The sequence below is a fragment of the Sceloporus occidentalis genome, unplaced genomic scaffold (assembly GCF_023333645.1).
Source record: "Sceloporus occidentalis isolate IW3139 unplaced genomic scaffold, rSceOcc1.0.p SCAF_6, whole genome shotgun sequence".
NCBI classification, from domain to species: Eukaryota; Metazoa; Chordata; class Lepidosauria; order Squamata; family Phrynosomatidae; genus Sceloporus; species Sceloporus occidentalis.
This window is the reverse complement of record NW_028316986.1, coordinates 85,145,563-85,164,645: the sequence shown is the minus strand read 5'-3', so window position 1 is coordinate 85,164,645 and position 19,083 is coordinate 85,145,563. Positions and strand designations below refer to the sequence as shown.

At 38.6% G+C, this 19,083-nt stretch overlaps 1 protein-coding gene across 3 annotated transcripts in view; it reads left to right on the top strand.

Moving 5' to 3' along the window:
- Positions 1-19,083, top strand: part of UTRN (utrophin) — a 446,595-nt gene that overhangs the window by 393,044 nt on the left and 34,468 nt on the right. For 2 of the 3 annotated variants that reach the window (XM_089530248.1, XM_089530249.1), the window contains exons 63-67: positions 2,093-2,178; positions 5,044-5,201; positions 6,609-6,775; positions 14,673-14,784; positions 18,271-18,407. In XM_089530248.1, coding sequence (XP_089386374.1) covers positions 2,093-2,178; positions 5,044-5,201; positions 6,609-6,775; positions 14,673-14,784; positions 18,271-18,407 — 660 coding nt within the window. Of the gene's footprint in view, positions 1-2,092; positions 2,179-5,043; positions 5,202-6,608; positions 6,776-14,672; positions 14,785-18,270; positions 18,412-19,083 lie in introns of those variants that run through there. The other variant, XM_089530250.1, reaches the window with a different exon arrangement.

Genomic DNA, 19,083 nt, shown 5'->3' with positions numbered 1-19,083 from the left:
ATTGTATTGATTCACCATTTTTGAATTTATTCAGGGGGTCTAGTCTAATAGTGGGATTTGTGCTCTTGACAGTGATTTACAAACAAGTCCTATGTACACACAGCTTTAACATATTGGATAAATGAAAACAATATGGTAACCTCACTAGATCATTATTCTGTATGAGCCAACACACACACAGACACACACACACACCACATCTTTAAACTAGAATTATTGGATTGGATCCAAAGGTGACCTCCCATGAACAGCAGGAATCCTGCTGGCCATGGAGGGGGCTTGGGTTCCTAAGAACCTTCCTTGAACAAATAGAGGAAGAGGATACAATTATTTTCTGGATTTGCTCTGCAATCCCCCATGAAATCTTCAACACTGTTCTATACGCTTCCCCTGCTTTCCTGATGTTTTCCTCCCTGTGGCTGCAGTAGACCCCTAAACACTCTGTGGGTTAAATTCTGTAAGTGAAATTCTGGCTTCAACCCATCATTATTACTAGTGTTTCCAGTGAGTGTATGGGTTGATAGTCTTGCTTACAATAATTGGAATGCTTTTTTTAGTTTCTCTTTCTGGTAACATACAACAAACTACAGTTGGCCCTCCACTTTGCGGGGGATCCGTTCCAGTCACACACCCCTCACAAAAACAGAGGTTCACACATATTCAAGCCCCATAGGGTTGAATGGGGCGCGCCCCCATGTGCGCAGCCTGGGCATGCGCACCATTGAATATAGTGGAGGTCTCCCTTCCACAGATATTCAAGGTTGTGGATCTTAGATCCGCAAGTTAGTAGGGGCAACAGTATTGTGAGATGCTCTCTTTTTGTGACTATTGTTTTTACCTGAACCAAAAGGTTTCTTACCTTCTTATCTTTGCTGAGTCTAGGTATTTGAAATTCTTGGAATACTGTGACTCACAAATATTGAATGATGGCATCTTCAGTTGCTTTTTACTTTAAAAGATTATAAGTGTTTATAAAGAACCCTGGCTAAGCCTTTATTGATAGAATTATATAGGCACCTGGGAGTTTTCCTGATATTATCCAATTTAGTAGTTATCCCCCCCCCCCAAGTAATATCTCCTCCAAAGACTGACCATACTAACAGCTTTCTGAGGATCTAAGACAGATGTTGCTGGAAGTGTGAAGTTCTGAGAGAACTAGCGTTTGCAGCTATTTGCTATTAGGAAGTTCTCCATTAAACTGATATTTTGGTTCAAGGAGGTCTACAAAGCAGTGTATTGGGGGGGGGGGGTCAGAAAGATGTGTACTCCTTTCAGAGTTGAAAACTCCAAGAAAAATTGTGAGGTATATAAATTGAAGTGGAGGTCATGAAACAAAACCATTAAGATCATTTTGGAAGTTGTTGAATATAGTTCAGCTACTAAGGAAATGTTAAGACTTAGAGATGTGTCACAATTATTCAGAGGCAGATAATTTTGTGTAGATTTAATCTCAGAGGAAGTTACAAGTCCTTTTCAAAATGTCATTTGCAAATATGTTTTGAACTTTCTAAGATTACTGCTTGCTCCATTTCCTACATTTTAGCCTATTAAATTAAATTTTGAGGAGCATTTTCCTTATTGTTTACATATCACTCACCTTTGTCACCCATTATGCTTCTCCATATCAGACAGTGTGAGGCTGGAATCACACTCCCTAGATAAAATTAGCACTCTACACTGTCTAATTGCTGTGTATGTCTGGATTTTATCCTCTCTTGTGCCTATACATCAAAGTATTTTAAGCATAGACTAGAAAAACAATGTTCTGAAAACTGTTTATGTATTTCTAAATAGTATAACTTGTGTTTACTACAGTCAGAATCTCACACTGTGTAATGGGCCTCCCAGCTGTGTGCAACTGTGTTTATCACATTATTAGATCGTGCTGTGATACTGCACTACTATACTTTAATTTATTATAAATAATATGACATGTTAATACAGAAAATAAATATTTACTGCTAACACAGAGGATCATTTTCAAATATGATTAGTAGTTAATATTTGAGAACCAAAGCAGGTTAATGTTTAAGAATGACAGTGACTTAAACTTTACTACCACTTAGCAAATATTATGTTATTTTCCTAACAGTGGCAGGACTGGAAAAATCAGAGTGCAGTCTTTGAAGATTGGCTTGATGTCTCTTTCTAAGGGTCTTCTAGAGGAAAAATACAGATGTGAGTATATGTTTTGTATATAGGAAAAAATATTTTTGGCAAGCATTTAAATATACTCTAGAAACAATAATTATGCTGCCAATAACATTTATAGGAACATGGATGAAAGGTGAAGTACAAGCACATTTCAACAGAAAGCCTAAAAGCTGCCAGCTATTTCTAGTTTGCGATCCCAAATTGACTGGAGGAAGTGCATTTGTGTGATAGCACCACCGCAGAAGTGTTAAAATTGGTGACTTTACACACTCCTTTTATTCCAGAATATTTGAACCTGGATGAAATAACCTGTCAGCATGTCATATCCACAACCATCAGTGCCAGTCTCAAAGTGGACTGGAACTATTAATTGGACAGTTTCTTTAGAACTGAGATGGGTAAGGTGTAGCTTGTTGGACCCGTGTGGCTTGAAAGAGCTGTTTTTGCAACCCCCAAATGCCCTCTAAGGGGCATAGGTTCACTTTTGAACCTATGGTTCCCCAAGGCTATTTTAGGCCCAAGAGAGGCATTATTATTATTATTATTATTATTATTATTATTATTATTATTACTACTACTACCAAGAGTACACAGCACTGAAATCCCACACCAGTTTCTAAAAGCCTGGTGGCATAAAAATGTTTTGACTTGCTGACTGAAGGAGAGAAAGGATGAGGGCATCCTGGACTCTTTAAGGATGGAATTCCAAAGACTGGGAACATCCACTAGAGACTGGGGGTATCTTTCCCTTGTTCCAACTAAATAAACTTGAGAATGTGATGATGCAGAGAGAACAGCCTTTCCAGATAGTCTTAGAGCTCTAATGGTATCCTTAAAAGAGGAGGAGGAAGCAGCAGCTGTGGCAGCGGAGGAGAAGTGACATAAAAAAGTGCTTTCTGATTTTGAAATGGTCTGGGGCCCCAAGCTCTGGCAAAAATGTACCTTATTCTCCATAAAGAGCATTTGGGCGCAAAATAATTTTTTTGAGTTGAGTGCAGTGAGAGGTAAAGCCCTCCAAGGAAGCAAGTGTCCCACTTTAGAATGTTGCTGTATAAAATTTCCCTTTTTCTCACCCCATGCACACACATAATAGCCACCCTTTTAGTCATACACACCTTTAACTATTTGTCATTCACTTGGCTTCTGGAGCCACACTAGGAGAAGAGTATCAATGTCTTCTCTTCTGCTGCAGCATGTGATGGAAACAAAACTTAAAGCCATCTTCCCTCTGTAGAGACCAAAGAGTCAACATTGTTATGACATACATGTTAATTGTGTGTATAATTTGGCTGTTATAACATTCTTGAGGATGACTTCCAAGAAAACATATATGCAGAGGGAAAAATAAGCAGAAATCAATAAATAGATGATTCTAGAGAATGTGTGAGTGTGTTATTATTATTTTTTAAATTCTAAATTCATTCATTCAAAGGGTATCAGGGTGTTCTACAAAAGAAAGAAAGAAAGAAGCAATTAGCTGTACAAACTGAAATAAGAATAATGGCCAGAGTAAATTGCATTCTAAGACTATAAACTACTACAGTCTGCTCCCCCCACATAAGGCAAATTTTGCATATGCTGGCATCTCATTTCAGTGGTGGGGTGCTCCCATACGCCTACAGTGTGTGCACCATTTTGTCCCTCATAAACTTGAAGCTGCGTATGGCGAGGATGTGTATGCCTAGGGCAGACTGTAATACTGTGCTCCTTTTAAAAGCAAGTTTTCTATAGTTGGTGTTTAGCCACTTTGTGGCTAAATATATGTAATTGTGAATCCAGTTGTATAAATCAATCAGTCAGTAGATAGACAGACAGATAGTCTGGGATCAGTCTTTTATATTCAGAGACAACTGTTTTAGGAGCTTTAAAAGGAATTCTGTAAGACTGCACAGACAATTTTAAGACATTAATAAAGATATTAGATTATTAATGCTTTATTGTCTGTTCAATAGAAATGCTTATTATTAACACAATTGATATGGATCCATGAAACCCACAGGACAAAATGTGATTGCAGAATTATTTGATTTTAAAAGCTTAAATTAATCTCAAATCTTTTGTTTCTTTGAACTTCACTCTGCCTTACCTCACACTGCTTAGCCAAACTCCATTCTAATGAGTTCTTTTATATGTCCCTATCTTCTGAGTTACTGAGCTTCAGCAAGTAAAACGTAATGAGTTGATTCAAGTATTGTATTTTTCTAGTGTATTGGTTTGCAAAGTAAAGAGTATAAATTGTTATTTTTATCATTCATCATTGTAGAGTTTTTAGTCTGTTTTAATAGCCAATATAGCCAATTTATTATATATGGGGAAACTATGTGGATAAAGGGCCAAAACGAATAGAATTGCCCCTAGCTGACTTCTTTCTTCACTTTCAGTTTTTAGTAGGGAAACCACAGATCAGTCTAAACAGTTTTTTTTAAAGTAAAACATTTAACTTTTTGAATTATGTAGGTACCCTTTTGTAAATAATAGAAAGTGTGGGATGTGCAAAAAGGTTGCTGTAATATTTATATATGTAGTGTAAGATAGATGTGAAAGCACTACTATTAATAACAACAACTCAACATTTCCAATGTACCTAATGTATGTGTGAGTTCATGTCCATTAGAATTATTCTGAAACAGGTAAAATCTTGAAGTACATGAGCAAAATTTGCTGCCTCTAAAATAAGATCTGTAAATTTGTTATTGATATGTGTCTTCAAGTCATTCCTATAAGAGGAGTTTCTTGGTAAGATTTATTCGGGGGGGGGGGGGGGGCTTGGCATGGCCTTGCTTTTAAAGGAGAGAGTTTCCATGGTTGGTCTCCCAGAGTCTGAGACCAACATGCATCATGCTATGCCATGTAGGCTCACCAACTATTTTTGTTTGTTATTATTTCCAGATCTTTTTAAGGAAATAGCTGGGCCTACAGAAATGTGTGACCAGAGACAGCTTGGCCTCTTGCTTCATGATGCTATTCAAATCCCACGGCAGCTTGGGGAAGTAGCTGCTTTTGGAGGCAGCAATATTGAACCCAGTGTCCGCAGCTGTTTCCAACAGGTACCTTGTGCTTGTTTTTGTTTGTTTGTTTGTTTGTTTGTTTGTTTGTTTGTTTTGGGCTCTTTCAGTTGCTTTAAGTAGGACTTAATTAAAAAATCTCTGTTTTAGGCCAGCCCCAGTATTCATAGAAACATATTTTAAAATGGAAAAGGTCACAATAAGCATATAATTCTAAAGCAACATTTAACCATGCAGATAGTTATTTGAGGCATTCATCTATAATGGTGTGATTTTTAAGAAGTCTGTATTACTACTCTGAGCCATCTGAAATATGAGCTATTCTTGCTCTTTAAAAAATTCAGCATGATGAGTTAAACTTTTAAAAGTTGCTCCTTATGCTTTTAGGAACTGCAGTGTTCACAGAGAGCTTCCAGACAAGCAGAACAAAAGTGCATGTGCTTTTTGTACATCCACATCTCTGTTTCAGATCTATTTCTCATAACCACAGAATCTCTTGCCAATATTATATTAATATGAGACCAGGGCTATGAACATTACTACCACCCATATCATGGAGTGAGCTTCAGACCTACATGAATTGTTTGTAAAGTTCTGAAGTGGGCAATTCTGCATATTTACCTAAATGCATATAGAATACTCATTACAGTGAGAGACCCTAACAATGCAAGTTTCTTGATCAAGGTCTGAGGCTTTAACCTACAGGGACGTTTGTGGTGGGGCTTTTGCAGTGGGTGCCACTTCTTCCTCCACCCATTATATCTGAATACCTAAACAGCAGAGCTGAAAGCAAAAGAGCTAGCTGCCTTCAGCAAAATATGAAATGATGCCCTTCTTTCCACATATAGTTGTAAGTTGAATCTAATAAATATTGGCAACATGAAAATATTTCCTCTAACATCTGAAGGCAGTTGACTAGTTTAGAGTGTTTGGGACAGGCTTATACTCTAAGACACAGGAATACGTCAGGAAGAACTGAGGAATAATTATTGGCTCTGACATTGCTGCCATTCAAGCAGAGCTATGGAAAAGCCAGTTTTTAAGATTATGGCAGCATTGATTAGGTTCTTTGGGAGATTTCAGAAGATACAGTCTAAAACATTAACATTTTCAACACTTTGCCCCAGCATCTGCCACATGTGGTAGTTGCCTCAGCATGCCTTCTGCAGAATAGTGTTAACCCTGCTGAGCAGACTTACAGTGCCACAGGTTTGTAGCATTATGGTCCTTTAGAAAGCTTCTTATCAGTCTACTAGTTGCTTAAAAGATTATACTGTTGGTCATATTTTACTTCATTGAATGGCAGCAGCATTCTCATGGCTTGTATGCTAATGGTAAGCATTGTTGCCTTGTGGAAAAGATCAAGGTTGGAGCAGCTGTCTGAGCATGCTGTAAACATGTTTACGTATGTACATGCAAATAATTTTTGTTCTGTTTTTTATTTCTCAGAATAATAATAAGCCAGAAATCGGTGTGAAACAATTCATAGACTGGATGCACCTGGAGCCTCAGTCAATGGTATGGCTGCCTGTTCTACACAGAGTAGCAGCTGCAGAAACAGCAAAACATCAGGCCAAGTGCAACATCTGCAAGGAATGCCCAATTGTTGGCTTTAGGTAAACATATACCATATATTCTCTATAACCCCACTACAGATACCTTGTTAATAACTGAGCAGTTGTCATCTGAGATGACAAATACATTTCTCACCTCTTTTGTGTGTAGTAGACTTCAGTGGGTTGTCATTTCACTGTAGCATCAGGCAGAAGCGTTGGGTTCAGCATAGTCTATGGTGAAGAACTAACAGTTTTTCCTTCATGATTGCATTCTAAGTATGTGAGTTTTGTTTTGATAATTCTAATTTGCAAGCAATTCTGAATTAAAATAAACTTAGAAAGATGGGAGCTACTGAGCTTATGACTTAGTGTGGTGAATTATCTAGAATACTGTGTGCTCAGGTCTGACAGAAAACGGCAATGCCTAATTTAATCCCTTTAGTAGGAAGGGGATAAAGTGCAAACAAGATGTAACATAAACTGAATGCATACAATTGTCACAATGAGTCTCACTCACCCAACTATTTTTCTATTTTGGCAGCCCCATGGGTTTTGTCACCCCACTGCTGCCACCAAATTATGTGACAAGGAGCCACCAAAACTGCTTATTTTCCTTTTTTAGAATACACTTTCAGATGTTATCTAGTAGGGTGGTTACTTATTTCAGACCCAGACAAGCTTGTTAGTAATTAACAATAAAACTTTATTTAAAAAACAGTTTAACAACATTTTACTTGTTCAGTTGGACATTCACCTGTTATTGTTTCACTTTGTTGCACTTAGTTATACTTTGTTAATTTTCTTTCTCTCTTTCTAGAGCACTCCAGTTACTCTCACTTAGGACCCTCATGCCATCCTCATTTACTGTTATCTTTCTGACCTTATTTCTGTACTAGCCCTCAGGCTAGCCCTATCCCTCAGGATATCAGACCAGTAATGCCCTCACTTGGAGTGCTATATTAGAACCGAGTCCCTCACTTCTGAAATTGTTCCCTATCAGACCCTGTCATAGAGCTAAGACTTTTTCTTCCAAACTTTAACTCTCACAGTCCATAACCTCTGGACTTTCACACAACCAGACCCTAACTGTCTGAAACCAAAACCCTATCTGACTCCTACTGTCAGCAGCGGAATTCATCTCCTCTTACTGGCCAACATTCTATTGTCTGTCGCCAGCAGACTCCTGATTAGCTGTTGCTATCCTGGCATAATTCTGCCTATTCTTCACAACAATTAACACAAAAACTTTCAAAAATGTAAATATGAGTTTCAGAGGCATCAAAGTAGTGAAGGGACCTGAGGGAGTGAAGATGCTGATTTTAAACTCCTCTTATCCACTGTAATGTGGATTGTGTGAATTAATGGTTAAGGAAGTTTGAGCATGGTATATCTTGCCTCAGTGTTGGCTATTGCACTAGACAAGACATGTACGCCCCAATCAAACCTACTGTTCAGTGACATTTAATTGAAATTTTAGATAAACTTTTATTTGTGCTTCTAAGGTTCCCCAGATGTTTCCCTTTTCTACTTAGTGCAGTGAAGTCTGTGTGCAGTGAGTGGCAGTAGCCTCTTTTGGGAGCAATTTGTGTTAGTAGGTGTGCCATAGAAATTGGGTGATATATTCACAAACCCTGCTCATAAGAGCAAGGAAGTAGGCCTTCTGATTCAATAATTGGAGTAACTGAAAAACTAATATGTTACTAACATGTCATTAGCAACGCAGCAAAGTAACTGAGTGCTTTTTCACTAAACATATTCATGTTAACAAGGTAGTTAATTCATTAGTGTTAATGCTATCATTTCCAAGCTGTGCAGAGATTCCCCACACAGTGCCACAGAGGTTCTGTTTCTTTCACCTAATACAATTTGACATTGACATGGAATTGCTGAGGAAAGTAATCTGGGAGTTTAAGCTAAGAATTCATCGCTGTGTTTTGCCTGTCTTTATCTGAAGCAGGAGCTGTGGTCATTTATCTGATCTAGAGCTAGGTGACTTTCATGGACTGTTAGCTAACTGAAGGTGAATAAGGCAGAGGTTGTGATCACTGACATGGTGCCAATTCTAGATGAGAATATGATGTCCAGGTGGCAGTGATAACTCAGAGGCATGTTCTGTCAGCTGTTCCTCTTACTGGAATAGGAACTGTTGCTGGAGGATAAAAATCTGATCGTAGTTAAGTATGTGTTGGTAACCTCTTGGATTGATTAATAGTGTGAAGTCTTGTGTGGAATTTCTTTGAAAGCCATCTTGTTTGCTCACTTGTTTGCAAAAACACTAGTCTTGTAACACTAGTATCAGACAAAATTCCTGTCTTATCTGTTGGGTATGATTCATTGTTTGAGCCCAGGTAATCATTCCAAATACATTCTTTGATATGTTTGCAGCATCCAAAGCATAGAAGGCTTTGTTCTGGTTTTCATTTGTAAATATAGTCAGATTAGCAAGATGAACAAAGCATAAAATCCTCTGCACTGCCATGAACCTGAAATTCCCTTCCTAGGCAGTTCTGCTGAAATTTCACTATATGCTAATGTTTAAGCAGAAACAATTAAAGAGCTTTATTTAGGTTGGTGGGGGTGGGGTCCAATCAGCCCATTACCTCATCCAGGTATTCATTCAGAGGAGACACACTATCCTTAGGAAAGTCTGTTTTTGAAGGCAAGGAGAAATACAGTCTCCCCTCCTAACTCGCAGATGTGAGATCCGCAACCCTATTTTCAATGGGGTGCACGCACGCATGGGTGCACACCCCATTCAAGCCTGCAAAAACAGAGGGCCAACGGTATATTTTGGTGTCAAGCATACTGCTAGTACCTGCTCCGTGTCTCTGGATGATCTCTCCCAGTGGTTTTATGTAAATGTTGAACAACATTGGGGATAGAATAACACCTTGTGTTATGCCATATAACAGGAGCCTCTGTTACTAAGCCCTACCATTTTGAATCTGAGAGATAGGACCAGAACAACTGAATCACAGTACCTCCAATTCCCCAATCCCTCAGGCATTCCAGAAGGATACAGTGATTGATAATATTGAATACCGCTGAAAGGTCCCAAAGCACCAGCAGGGACACTCAGCCCTGTTGATATTCAGGTGAAGACCATCCACTAAGGTGACCGTAGTGGTCTCAACTCTGTATTGTTATGAGGCCAGTTTGAAACGGTTCTGGGTAACTTGTAATATTCCCTGGAGTTGGGTGGTCACCTTGTCTAGAAAAAGGACATTTGATACTAGTCTATTACAGTTGTTTAAAACCAAGGAATCCAGGGATGGCTTTTAAAGAAGTGGTCATACTACTGCTTCTTTTAAACAAAATGAAAAACTTCCCTCCCTGAGAGATGGATTCATAATATATTGCAGCTGAGATCTAACTGCATCTCCTCTCTGGATGACCAGCCAAGAATGACAAGATCAAGAGGACAAGGTGTCTTCCTTACTTGTCCTAGTAGCTTGTCCACATCTGTGGTACTCACCAGCTAAAACTGATCCAGTGTAATCCTACTGACAGAGTTGCTGGACATGCCATTGCCAATTTCTGCTATAATAATGGCATCTAAGTTGGTTCATATGTGAGAGACGTTATCTGTGAAATTGTTAAGGCGGCTTTCTTTGCTGCAGGTATTGCCACCTTATGGGAAGAAAGATGTTCTCTATACCATGTCATGTTGGATATAAGCTGAGGTTTCCACCATCTGTACTGCTGTCATCATCCTTTCCATTTCAGCTCCCTGAGATCTGTATACCGAGGATCCCAGTTAGTAACAGGTTGGAAAGGACATTTGGAAGTGATCAGGTCAATAACCGCTCGGATTCCCAGTGATTGGGCAGTATATAAATAAATACTATTATTATTATTATTATTATTATTATTATTATTATTATCTCTTGATTCCATCTATCGGCCAGGGCTTCAACATGATCATTAGATACCAGCCATAAAACCTTCTTTCTGGAGTCCTGATGGATCTGTTAGTCTTTGAGGATGGACTATCTTAGAAAGTCCACCACCCCTACAAGGACAGATAGTAGCTATGATACTAACTGACCAGGAAATGATCTGTCAATGACATGCTGAGGTATTAACCATCTCCATCCTCATTTCTTTATTCTCAATAGTGAAAATCGCATTAAGGGTGTGACCTGTTGAATGTGTGGGTTTTGAGAACAATTGGGATAGCCCATGTTTGATGTGGATGCCATGAACTCCCTAGCTGCACCTGACAGACTGATCTCAAATGGAATGTTGAAGTCATCCAAGACCAAAAATCTGGGTGACTCCAATGCCAGTTGTGTGAGCTCTACCAGGGAATTTGATAAGCAGCAGAGTGAACTAACAGAATCCCCAGTCTGTAAACATAAATAAGTATATAAATTTTTCTTTTGTACTGTGTTTTCCAACATGCAACATCTCCTATTTTCTTACAAGTTATTAATATACCATAGTCTAGTTAAATTGTTATTTATAGACAGGAAAGAATAAACACATCATAGGTGTGGCAACGCTTTCGGCATTTGCATCCACATCTTCATTTGCTAAGTTTTGATCTTACTGACATATTCCTCTGAACAGTTCATGTAACAGTGCACTTATATTGAATCATTACCGTGCTCAAATATTCAGACAGTCTGGTTTTACTGTTGATGTCTGTATATGTGAGATATTAACTTTGTCCAAGTTTGTCTGAATGGGCATATATCAATGTGTCTGGAAGTATGTACATGCTAGGAAAGACTAATCCACTTGCTATGTCATGCTAGAAAGGTATGGTCTACATTCAGTTGCTAATCCCAACTACTATAGACCCACTGATTGAATTACTGAATGGTAAATCAGTATTTATGCAAATCCCATTGATCTACTTGAGACAGGACAATGATAGAGACAAGTATTGGGTTCCATGCCCTTTCAGGCATTCTGTTTGAGTATCTGAAAACAGGCATGACATAGAACTGTTTCTTGATTTAGGCACAAGACAAAATTGTACCTATCTTTTTCCACATATGGGCGTTAAGTAGCTTGGGAACTGTTTCTAACTTTAAGACATGAAGACATTTTACATAACATCTGAAGGCAGCTGGCTTCAGTTTAGGGTGTGCAGAACAGGTTGCATTCCAACAGGAATACTCAGGGGTCTCAGAATGAATGACTGGAAGGGGAGCTGCCACTTCCCCAACCAGAACTATGGAAAAGTTACTTTTTAGGAATGGAAGGAGAAATAGCCAAAGAGAAGGTGTACAGTGGCCCTGAGAGTGCACGTATATATAGTATCAAAACAGGTACTGGTATATACAGTAGCAAAGCATTACTTAGTCTCCTATCATTGCTATTTCTGCAAATAACATGAAGCTATTTAAGATGACATTCTGACTGCTTTCATCCTTAGCACTACATCAGGAACTTTGTTGGCCAAGCATGGACCAGTGTTATATTGAGAGAAAAGAGTGCTAATTCATTTCCCCTGCCTCTTCTCTGTTGTTTATCAATTAGTATCTGCAACGTTTTTGGCAGTTCTAAACCACAACCTGGCACAAATAAGCTTTTGGCCTTTCCCCTCGCATGACAGATGCCACTACTATTTCCCTCCAGCTTCCTTTTTTGTGCTATCTCAATGGAAGTAAAACGTTTTTTTTTAACTTTACAGAGCTTCTGCTAGTACCTCTACTGAATTTTCCATAAAGTTGTTTGCAGAATGAAATGGTTAATGTGTAGAGCCAAAGAAGGATGAGTGTGCATATGCAGGTTTCCTTTGTCAGCTCTGAGAAAAATTCAACATACTTGCCCCACTGTTCCAGAACACTACATCCAAATCTTCAGAAAATCAGTGCCAGGAAGCTTTTATCTACTTACAGTCCACATGCAATGAAAATACTAACTCCCTCCCACCCCCCAAATTGTTGTTTAGTTAATAAATATCCAACTCCTTGGCAGTAAACAAGAAGTGCATTCTATTCTTGTAGATATTTGTGTCCAGCAAATGAGTTTGTGCCCTTTGCTTCATATCTGGTAATCAGACAGATGAATCATAGAATCATAGAATCATAGAGTTGGAAGAGACCACTAGGGCCATCCAGTCCAACCCCCTGCCATGCAGGAAATCCAATTCAAAGCATCCCTGACAGATGGCCATCCAGCCTCTGTTTAAAGACCTCCAAGGAAGGAGACTCTATCACCCTCCGAGGGAGTGCATTCCACTGTCGAACAGCCCTTACTGTCAGGAAGTTCCTCCTAATGAAGCATTAAGAATCTTTCATTCCTTTGGAAGGCTATTTGTTTTACTCTCCATAGGCTTGGAAACAGGATATCTCCCTAAGAATTTAGCTGTGCTTTTAACATGTAATCATGATAAAGTAGCTTGAGGTCTCATTAATTTTTTCAGTCCTCGCAAAGTTGCTGTAAAATTAAGCAGGCTATTTAGTCTGGGGAAAGGCTTTATCTTCTAACTGCTCCTGCTTTACGCACATGTAACTTGACTAGTAGTATGTGTGTATAGCGAGTACTGTATATACTTGACTCTAAGTCGACCTCATGTATAAGTCAAGGGCAGGTTTGGGGGCCAAAATTATGGATTTTGCTATGACCTGTGGATACGTCTAGGGTAAAACTTAGGGGCATACAGCAAACAATGAAGCAAAGCATAACAATGTCAAAGAACGTACAAAATTCCAGCAGACATAACTCTTTGTGCTTACTCTTAAGACTGGATGGATGAGAAAGTAGAGGGTGTTGGTGCTTCCAGGATAGATTATAGTCTTGCTTTTCACCAGGGGATGGTTCCTTCTTTTAAATAAGAGTTAAGATACAATAATTACATTGACCTGTGGATAAGTTGACTTATGTTTTGGGGTCAATTTTTTGACCTAAATTTCTAGACTTATACATGAGTATATACAGTAATTAACACAGATCCTATGTTCATACTTAACAGCAATTCACAGCTATTGTAAGCTGAGTGTTGTAGGCAATGTACTTATGATTTCTTATTGTAGTTTGTTGCTTATCAAAAATAATCCATAACTGGTTACTCGATATGGTTTGAAAATCACAGTTTGGCTATATAAACCATGGCTTAATATTACACGGGAAGTATAGACATTTGGGGACATGGAGGGGGGATAAGTCTTTATTGGTAGCTGTCAAGGACTGAATATGCTGTTGTTGATTTTTAAATTATTTTGAAACTTTTATTTTTCTTAATGGGTTTTATTTTGTTTTTAATGTTATAAACTGTTTTGTAAATTTGATCAGTGCTAGATCAGTTCTTCTCAGGCTATCTGATGTGGGGAACTGACAGTTTATTTTCCTAATGTGCCAAGGACCTGTACCATATTAATGCCATTGGCTATAACTTTTCCTTCCTTTCTTGGAAACTTGCCACAGAACTAAATGATAGAAAGGAAAAGGGGAGGGGGGGATGAGAAATAGATAAACCAATAGAAGTAGCCTTCTCTTATTCTTCTAGTTTCCTTAACACATCAGGGTAACACTACTAGTAATACCACAAAATGTGATGTAATGGTATTGTTGTAAAATCACTACAATAGTATTCTAGGCAAATGCAAAAATACAGAGGGGTTGGTCCAGATAAATGCATGTGTAAAGGGCCTGTCCATTGTTTGCACACAGTATTGAGAGATTTCCCTTTCCCCTCTTCTATGTTACTGCGATTTAGCAGTGTATACCAATGCACATAAGAGATAGAGTGGAGGGGGTCTTGTGAACTGGCAGAGAAAGGAGGGGGAAGCACAAGTCATCTCCTGCAAGCTTCATTATGTGTATACTTTATGGATTCATCTGATTGGAATTCAAGTTACAAAGGGGAATGAAATAGCAAGATTATATGAAGGTTTTTTATAATCAAGCTGCAGAGTTTGCTGAGCTTGGCTCTTTATTTATTTATTTATTTGAGATTTATGCAAAAAGAGGTGTCTTAATTATTTTTGAATTGTATTCACAGGTATCGGAGCCTGAAACATTTCAACTATGATGTCTGCCAGAGCTGTTTCTTTTCTGGACGTACAGCAAAGGGCCACAAGTTACATTATCCAATGGTGGAGTATTGCATACCAGTGAGTACTTACTTTCTAATTTTTCCTTATGGATTGTTCTTCAGTTATTTCATACCCTTTTCTTTGTTCTTTTGACATGTAATCTGTTTTACTACTGTTTATTTTGATTCAGACTCAGTATCATAAAGATAACTGAAATTCGATTTTTTAAGTAAATCTGAATTATGCATTTCTCTTTCCCCCCATTACGTTCAACATAACAATGACAGAGAGGTTCTGAGTTAGCGTGCTCTCCTTCTACACATGTTTATTACGAGTTCCTAAGTTTGGGTAATTGTATTAATATCTCCTATTTGGATCCAATATATGGTGGTGCTGTGTCCTGAGTAAGGTTTTCAGTGTGTGACTCTTTGAACAAAACTAACCCTTACAGGTCTGTATGCCCATAGTGCATTTCCTAAACAATGAAAGATGATTCATTTGCTTGGACACATTATTCTCATGCTCCACTGTCACAACACATGATAATAAAAAAAATATGATGCACTGTGTAAGCAGTAATGCCACAATGCAAAATGATGGAAATTATTGCACTAAATAATATATGTAAGTGTACTAATTCAATCCTAAAATGTTAATTCTTTGCACAAGATGTTTTGCCTTTTGATGAGAGTTTTCTATCCTCTTTCTCCTTAAATGCTGACTTCTAGCGCAAAAATAAAACCTTAGGAAAATTCAGTGCTGCACTAATTACAGCCCTACTGTGAAAGCTGCTTGTTCAGTGATTGATAATACAGTGCGCCCGCTCCATATGTGGGTGCACCATATGCAGCTTCCTGTTTACGCAGCAGTTGTGTTACCATTAAATGAATTGTGTGTGTGGCCGCCATGTGCGCCACGCCACCATGAGTGCAAGCCCCATTCTACTGAATGGGGCTCGAACTTACGCGGAATTTATCTTACGTGGGGGGTCTGGAACGGATCCCCCGCATAAAGCAAGGCTCCATTGTATAGCACAACAGCAAGGTGTACCGTAGAGTTTTACAACCAAGAAACAGTTTGTGGTTTTTTTCCATGAAAACTTTAGAAGTCGCTTTGTAAACAATTACAAAAGCAGAATGTAAGAAAATATAGCAGTGATAAACACAATTTGTCTTCATAAATATATGAAACCTGCTCTAGTGTTGCCTAGGCCTGATGGCAGTTGTACCCCAACAAATTAGAAGCCTTAAATAAATTAGCAAGGTTTTCTTTAAAGTTCCATTTAGTACTCAAGTTTCAAAATGCTGCTGAAAGCCAGGTTAAATCAGGTCTTACATATATTAAAATCTTGAACATGTCTCAGTTCAGCAAAAGTGATGGAGTTCTCTGGTGGGGATGCATTAAAAAGCCCCTTCTCGTTTCAAGCCTCAAAGTGAAATTATGGAATGGGGAAAAAGGTCAGCTTCAGCACTTTCCAGTCTGTGGCTAGGAACAAATGGAGCAATAAGTCAAGCAAAGTGAAATGGATTTTGTCCATGCAGCACCTTAAAAACCAATAAGCCAGTCACAAAACCTTACTGAATTATTTGGAAACCATGCAAGGACAACAAACACAAACTACTGACAAATAGCTTCCATGCTGGTGTATCATAAATAGAAGTGAGATTGCATACTTAATGGAACTTCATTGGGAAGTCTAAGCCAGGGCTAAATGACACAGCCTACAGTCAAACTCTCTAAAGGTCATATGCTCTCAGCAACAACACCAATCAGTTCCTGCTTCTGCTTGTGCACTGTTTACAACACCATGGTTTTGTTTTATTCAGTGGAAATTCTTCTGCAGTCTGTCTTGCTAGGATAAGAATGTATCTGTACAACAGGGATGGCGAATGTGTAGCCCTCCACCTCTTGGACTGTAACTTCCTTCATCCTTTTCCACAGACTATGCCACTTAATGATGGGAATTGTTGTCCAACTGCATTCAGAGGTCACACATTTCCATACATACATGTGCTATAAGTTCGGTTGACCAAAGTGCCACCAACATGAGCCAGTTACTGTTTCTTTCAACCTTAGTATTATTGATAACTTTATTATGTAAATAAAAAGAAGTGATTCAATGAAGACCCAGTTACTTTTTTAAAATAAGGCCCTAGTCATTCTTTTATCCCTGAGCTAATCTAATTCCCCTGACTTTCTTACTAGTCACAGGTAGGAGCAAATAGTTTTGTGTTTTGATTTACTCAGTAGAAAGTAATTCACAGACTCAACAAGCTGTAGAATGTTGTAGAAGTGCCCACAAGGGTCATGTAGTCCTACCCCCTGCTGTGCAGAAATACATAGTTAAAGCACTCATGAAAGATGCCTGTCCAATCTCTATTTAAAGACCTTCAAAAATGAAGAATCTACCACCCTTCAAAGTTATCTATTCCACTGTTGAACAGATCTTAACAGAAAGCAAAGGGGAGTTAGATTACCTCTCAGTTGAACTCTAAAGTAGTAGAAGGTACTCAGATCACAAGGTTTTGACCGTATAACAAGAATTTTGCGCTCTCTGGATGGTCCATAGGAGCAATCCACATACATGTGGATTATTCCCCACATGCCAGCATATATCACAGGATTTCCAATTCCTAAGTTCTTTTTCAGTTATAATTGCCTACTCCTACACCTCCCATTAGTTTTTTAAAATTCCTGCCAGGCCACCTAGATGTGTTTGTGAAGTCTCAGTATTAGAACATTAGAAGTTTTAATAGAAGATGGAAAATAGTCAGAAATGAAAAAAGCTGACAGAAGAGTAAGTTAAAAATGATGAAATACAAGCTTTGTTTGAGAAAAGAAAGAAAGCAGCTGCCTGAAAGCTGGTGAAAAATACAGTTTTGTTGACTGCTTCCAAGCAGGTCATAGCCTAAATTGAAAAGAAAATAGATGAACCTCAGATATTGCTACCTTTGGAAGGACTGTGTTACACTCAGTTTTGTAGTTAAATAGCAGCTACTCCAGTTGCAGGCTTGGATATATCCCATATGCACATGGATTGCTCCTATGGACCATACAGACCATCCAAATGAGGAAATGGAAGTTTCATTCTTGGATGGTCCATAGGAACATGCATTCTTGCTGTCTTTTTTTATGTTCGATTCACCTGGCAATGAGAAACGGACCCTTAGGCCTAAAATCTCCAGTTTTACCAAAAAGATGAATTAAAATACTCTCTAATGTTTGTGATTAAATTATCTTTTTTTGGACATAATTTGATGGCTTTCAAATTTTTGCCAGGTCAAGCTTTTGTTATAAGTCACTTTATTAAATTGAAAAACATGTAGAATTAGCTACCTAATTTAAAAACTGCTGGGCTTTTAAGGCAAGTGACAAAATAAGAATGTACTTTTTACACTCACTTTTAAAACACTCTTACTATTTTGCTTTCAGGTTTTAATACTCATTTTAGATGTTTGAAGTCATTGTTATTTGATTTATACATGGCATCCTAAGGTGATGATTTACTGAAAGCCAATAGCACTGTGAATATTTAATATTTTTTTTATATTTTTGTTTACCTAGACAACATCAGGAGAAGATGTACGAGATTTCACTAAAGTGCTAAAGAATAAGTTCCGGTCAAAGAAGTATTTTGCTAAACACCCACGGCTTGGATATCTACCCGTGCAAACAGTCTTAGAAGGTGACAATTTGGAGACGTAAGTTTTTAATATAGACCAGTGCTTTTCTGCTTAGAATTTTCTATCATTTAGATATTTTAAATAGCAAAAGTGAAAAGTACCTTTAATGTATATTGATATCATAGGTTAGTCTGAATAGCAGAAATAATGCAAAATTTGTGTGTTGAACTGGAATGCAGTAAAAATGAAAGATGAAAAAGCCAAGATGAACGCATGAATACTTAATTGCTGACTGTGCTGGCTAGAGCAGATGCTGACTAGGACTTCAGGAGTGGAGTTCACATCTGTGTTCAGCCATGGAACCCACTGGAAATCACACTCTCTCAGCCTCAGAGGAAGGCAATGGCAAGCCTCTTCTGAACAAATCTTGGCGCGTTCCACATGCGCCAAAAGTACGTGCTCGGCACGTACTAGGGTTAGGAAAGGGCGTCCCTTCCAGACACCCTAACCCTAGTATGTGCCGAGCACGTACAAAATGGCGGCGCCCATTCTACATGGGTGCCGCCATTGTGACGTCACGGCTGTGCTGCCTCCAAATGAAGTGACGTCTTGGCGCCGCATGAGGGCGCTTGTGGTGCCCTTTCCGCGGCGCCGGAAAGAGCTCAGTTTTGGAGCTCCTTCCAGCTTTGCGTCACTGGTGCAGCGTTGCAAAGCAAAAAGGGACCAAGCAGCCCCTTTCTGTTTGTCCCTGCCA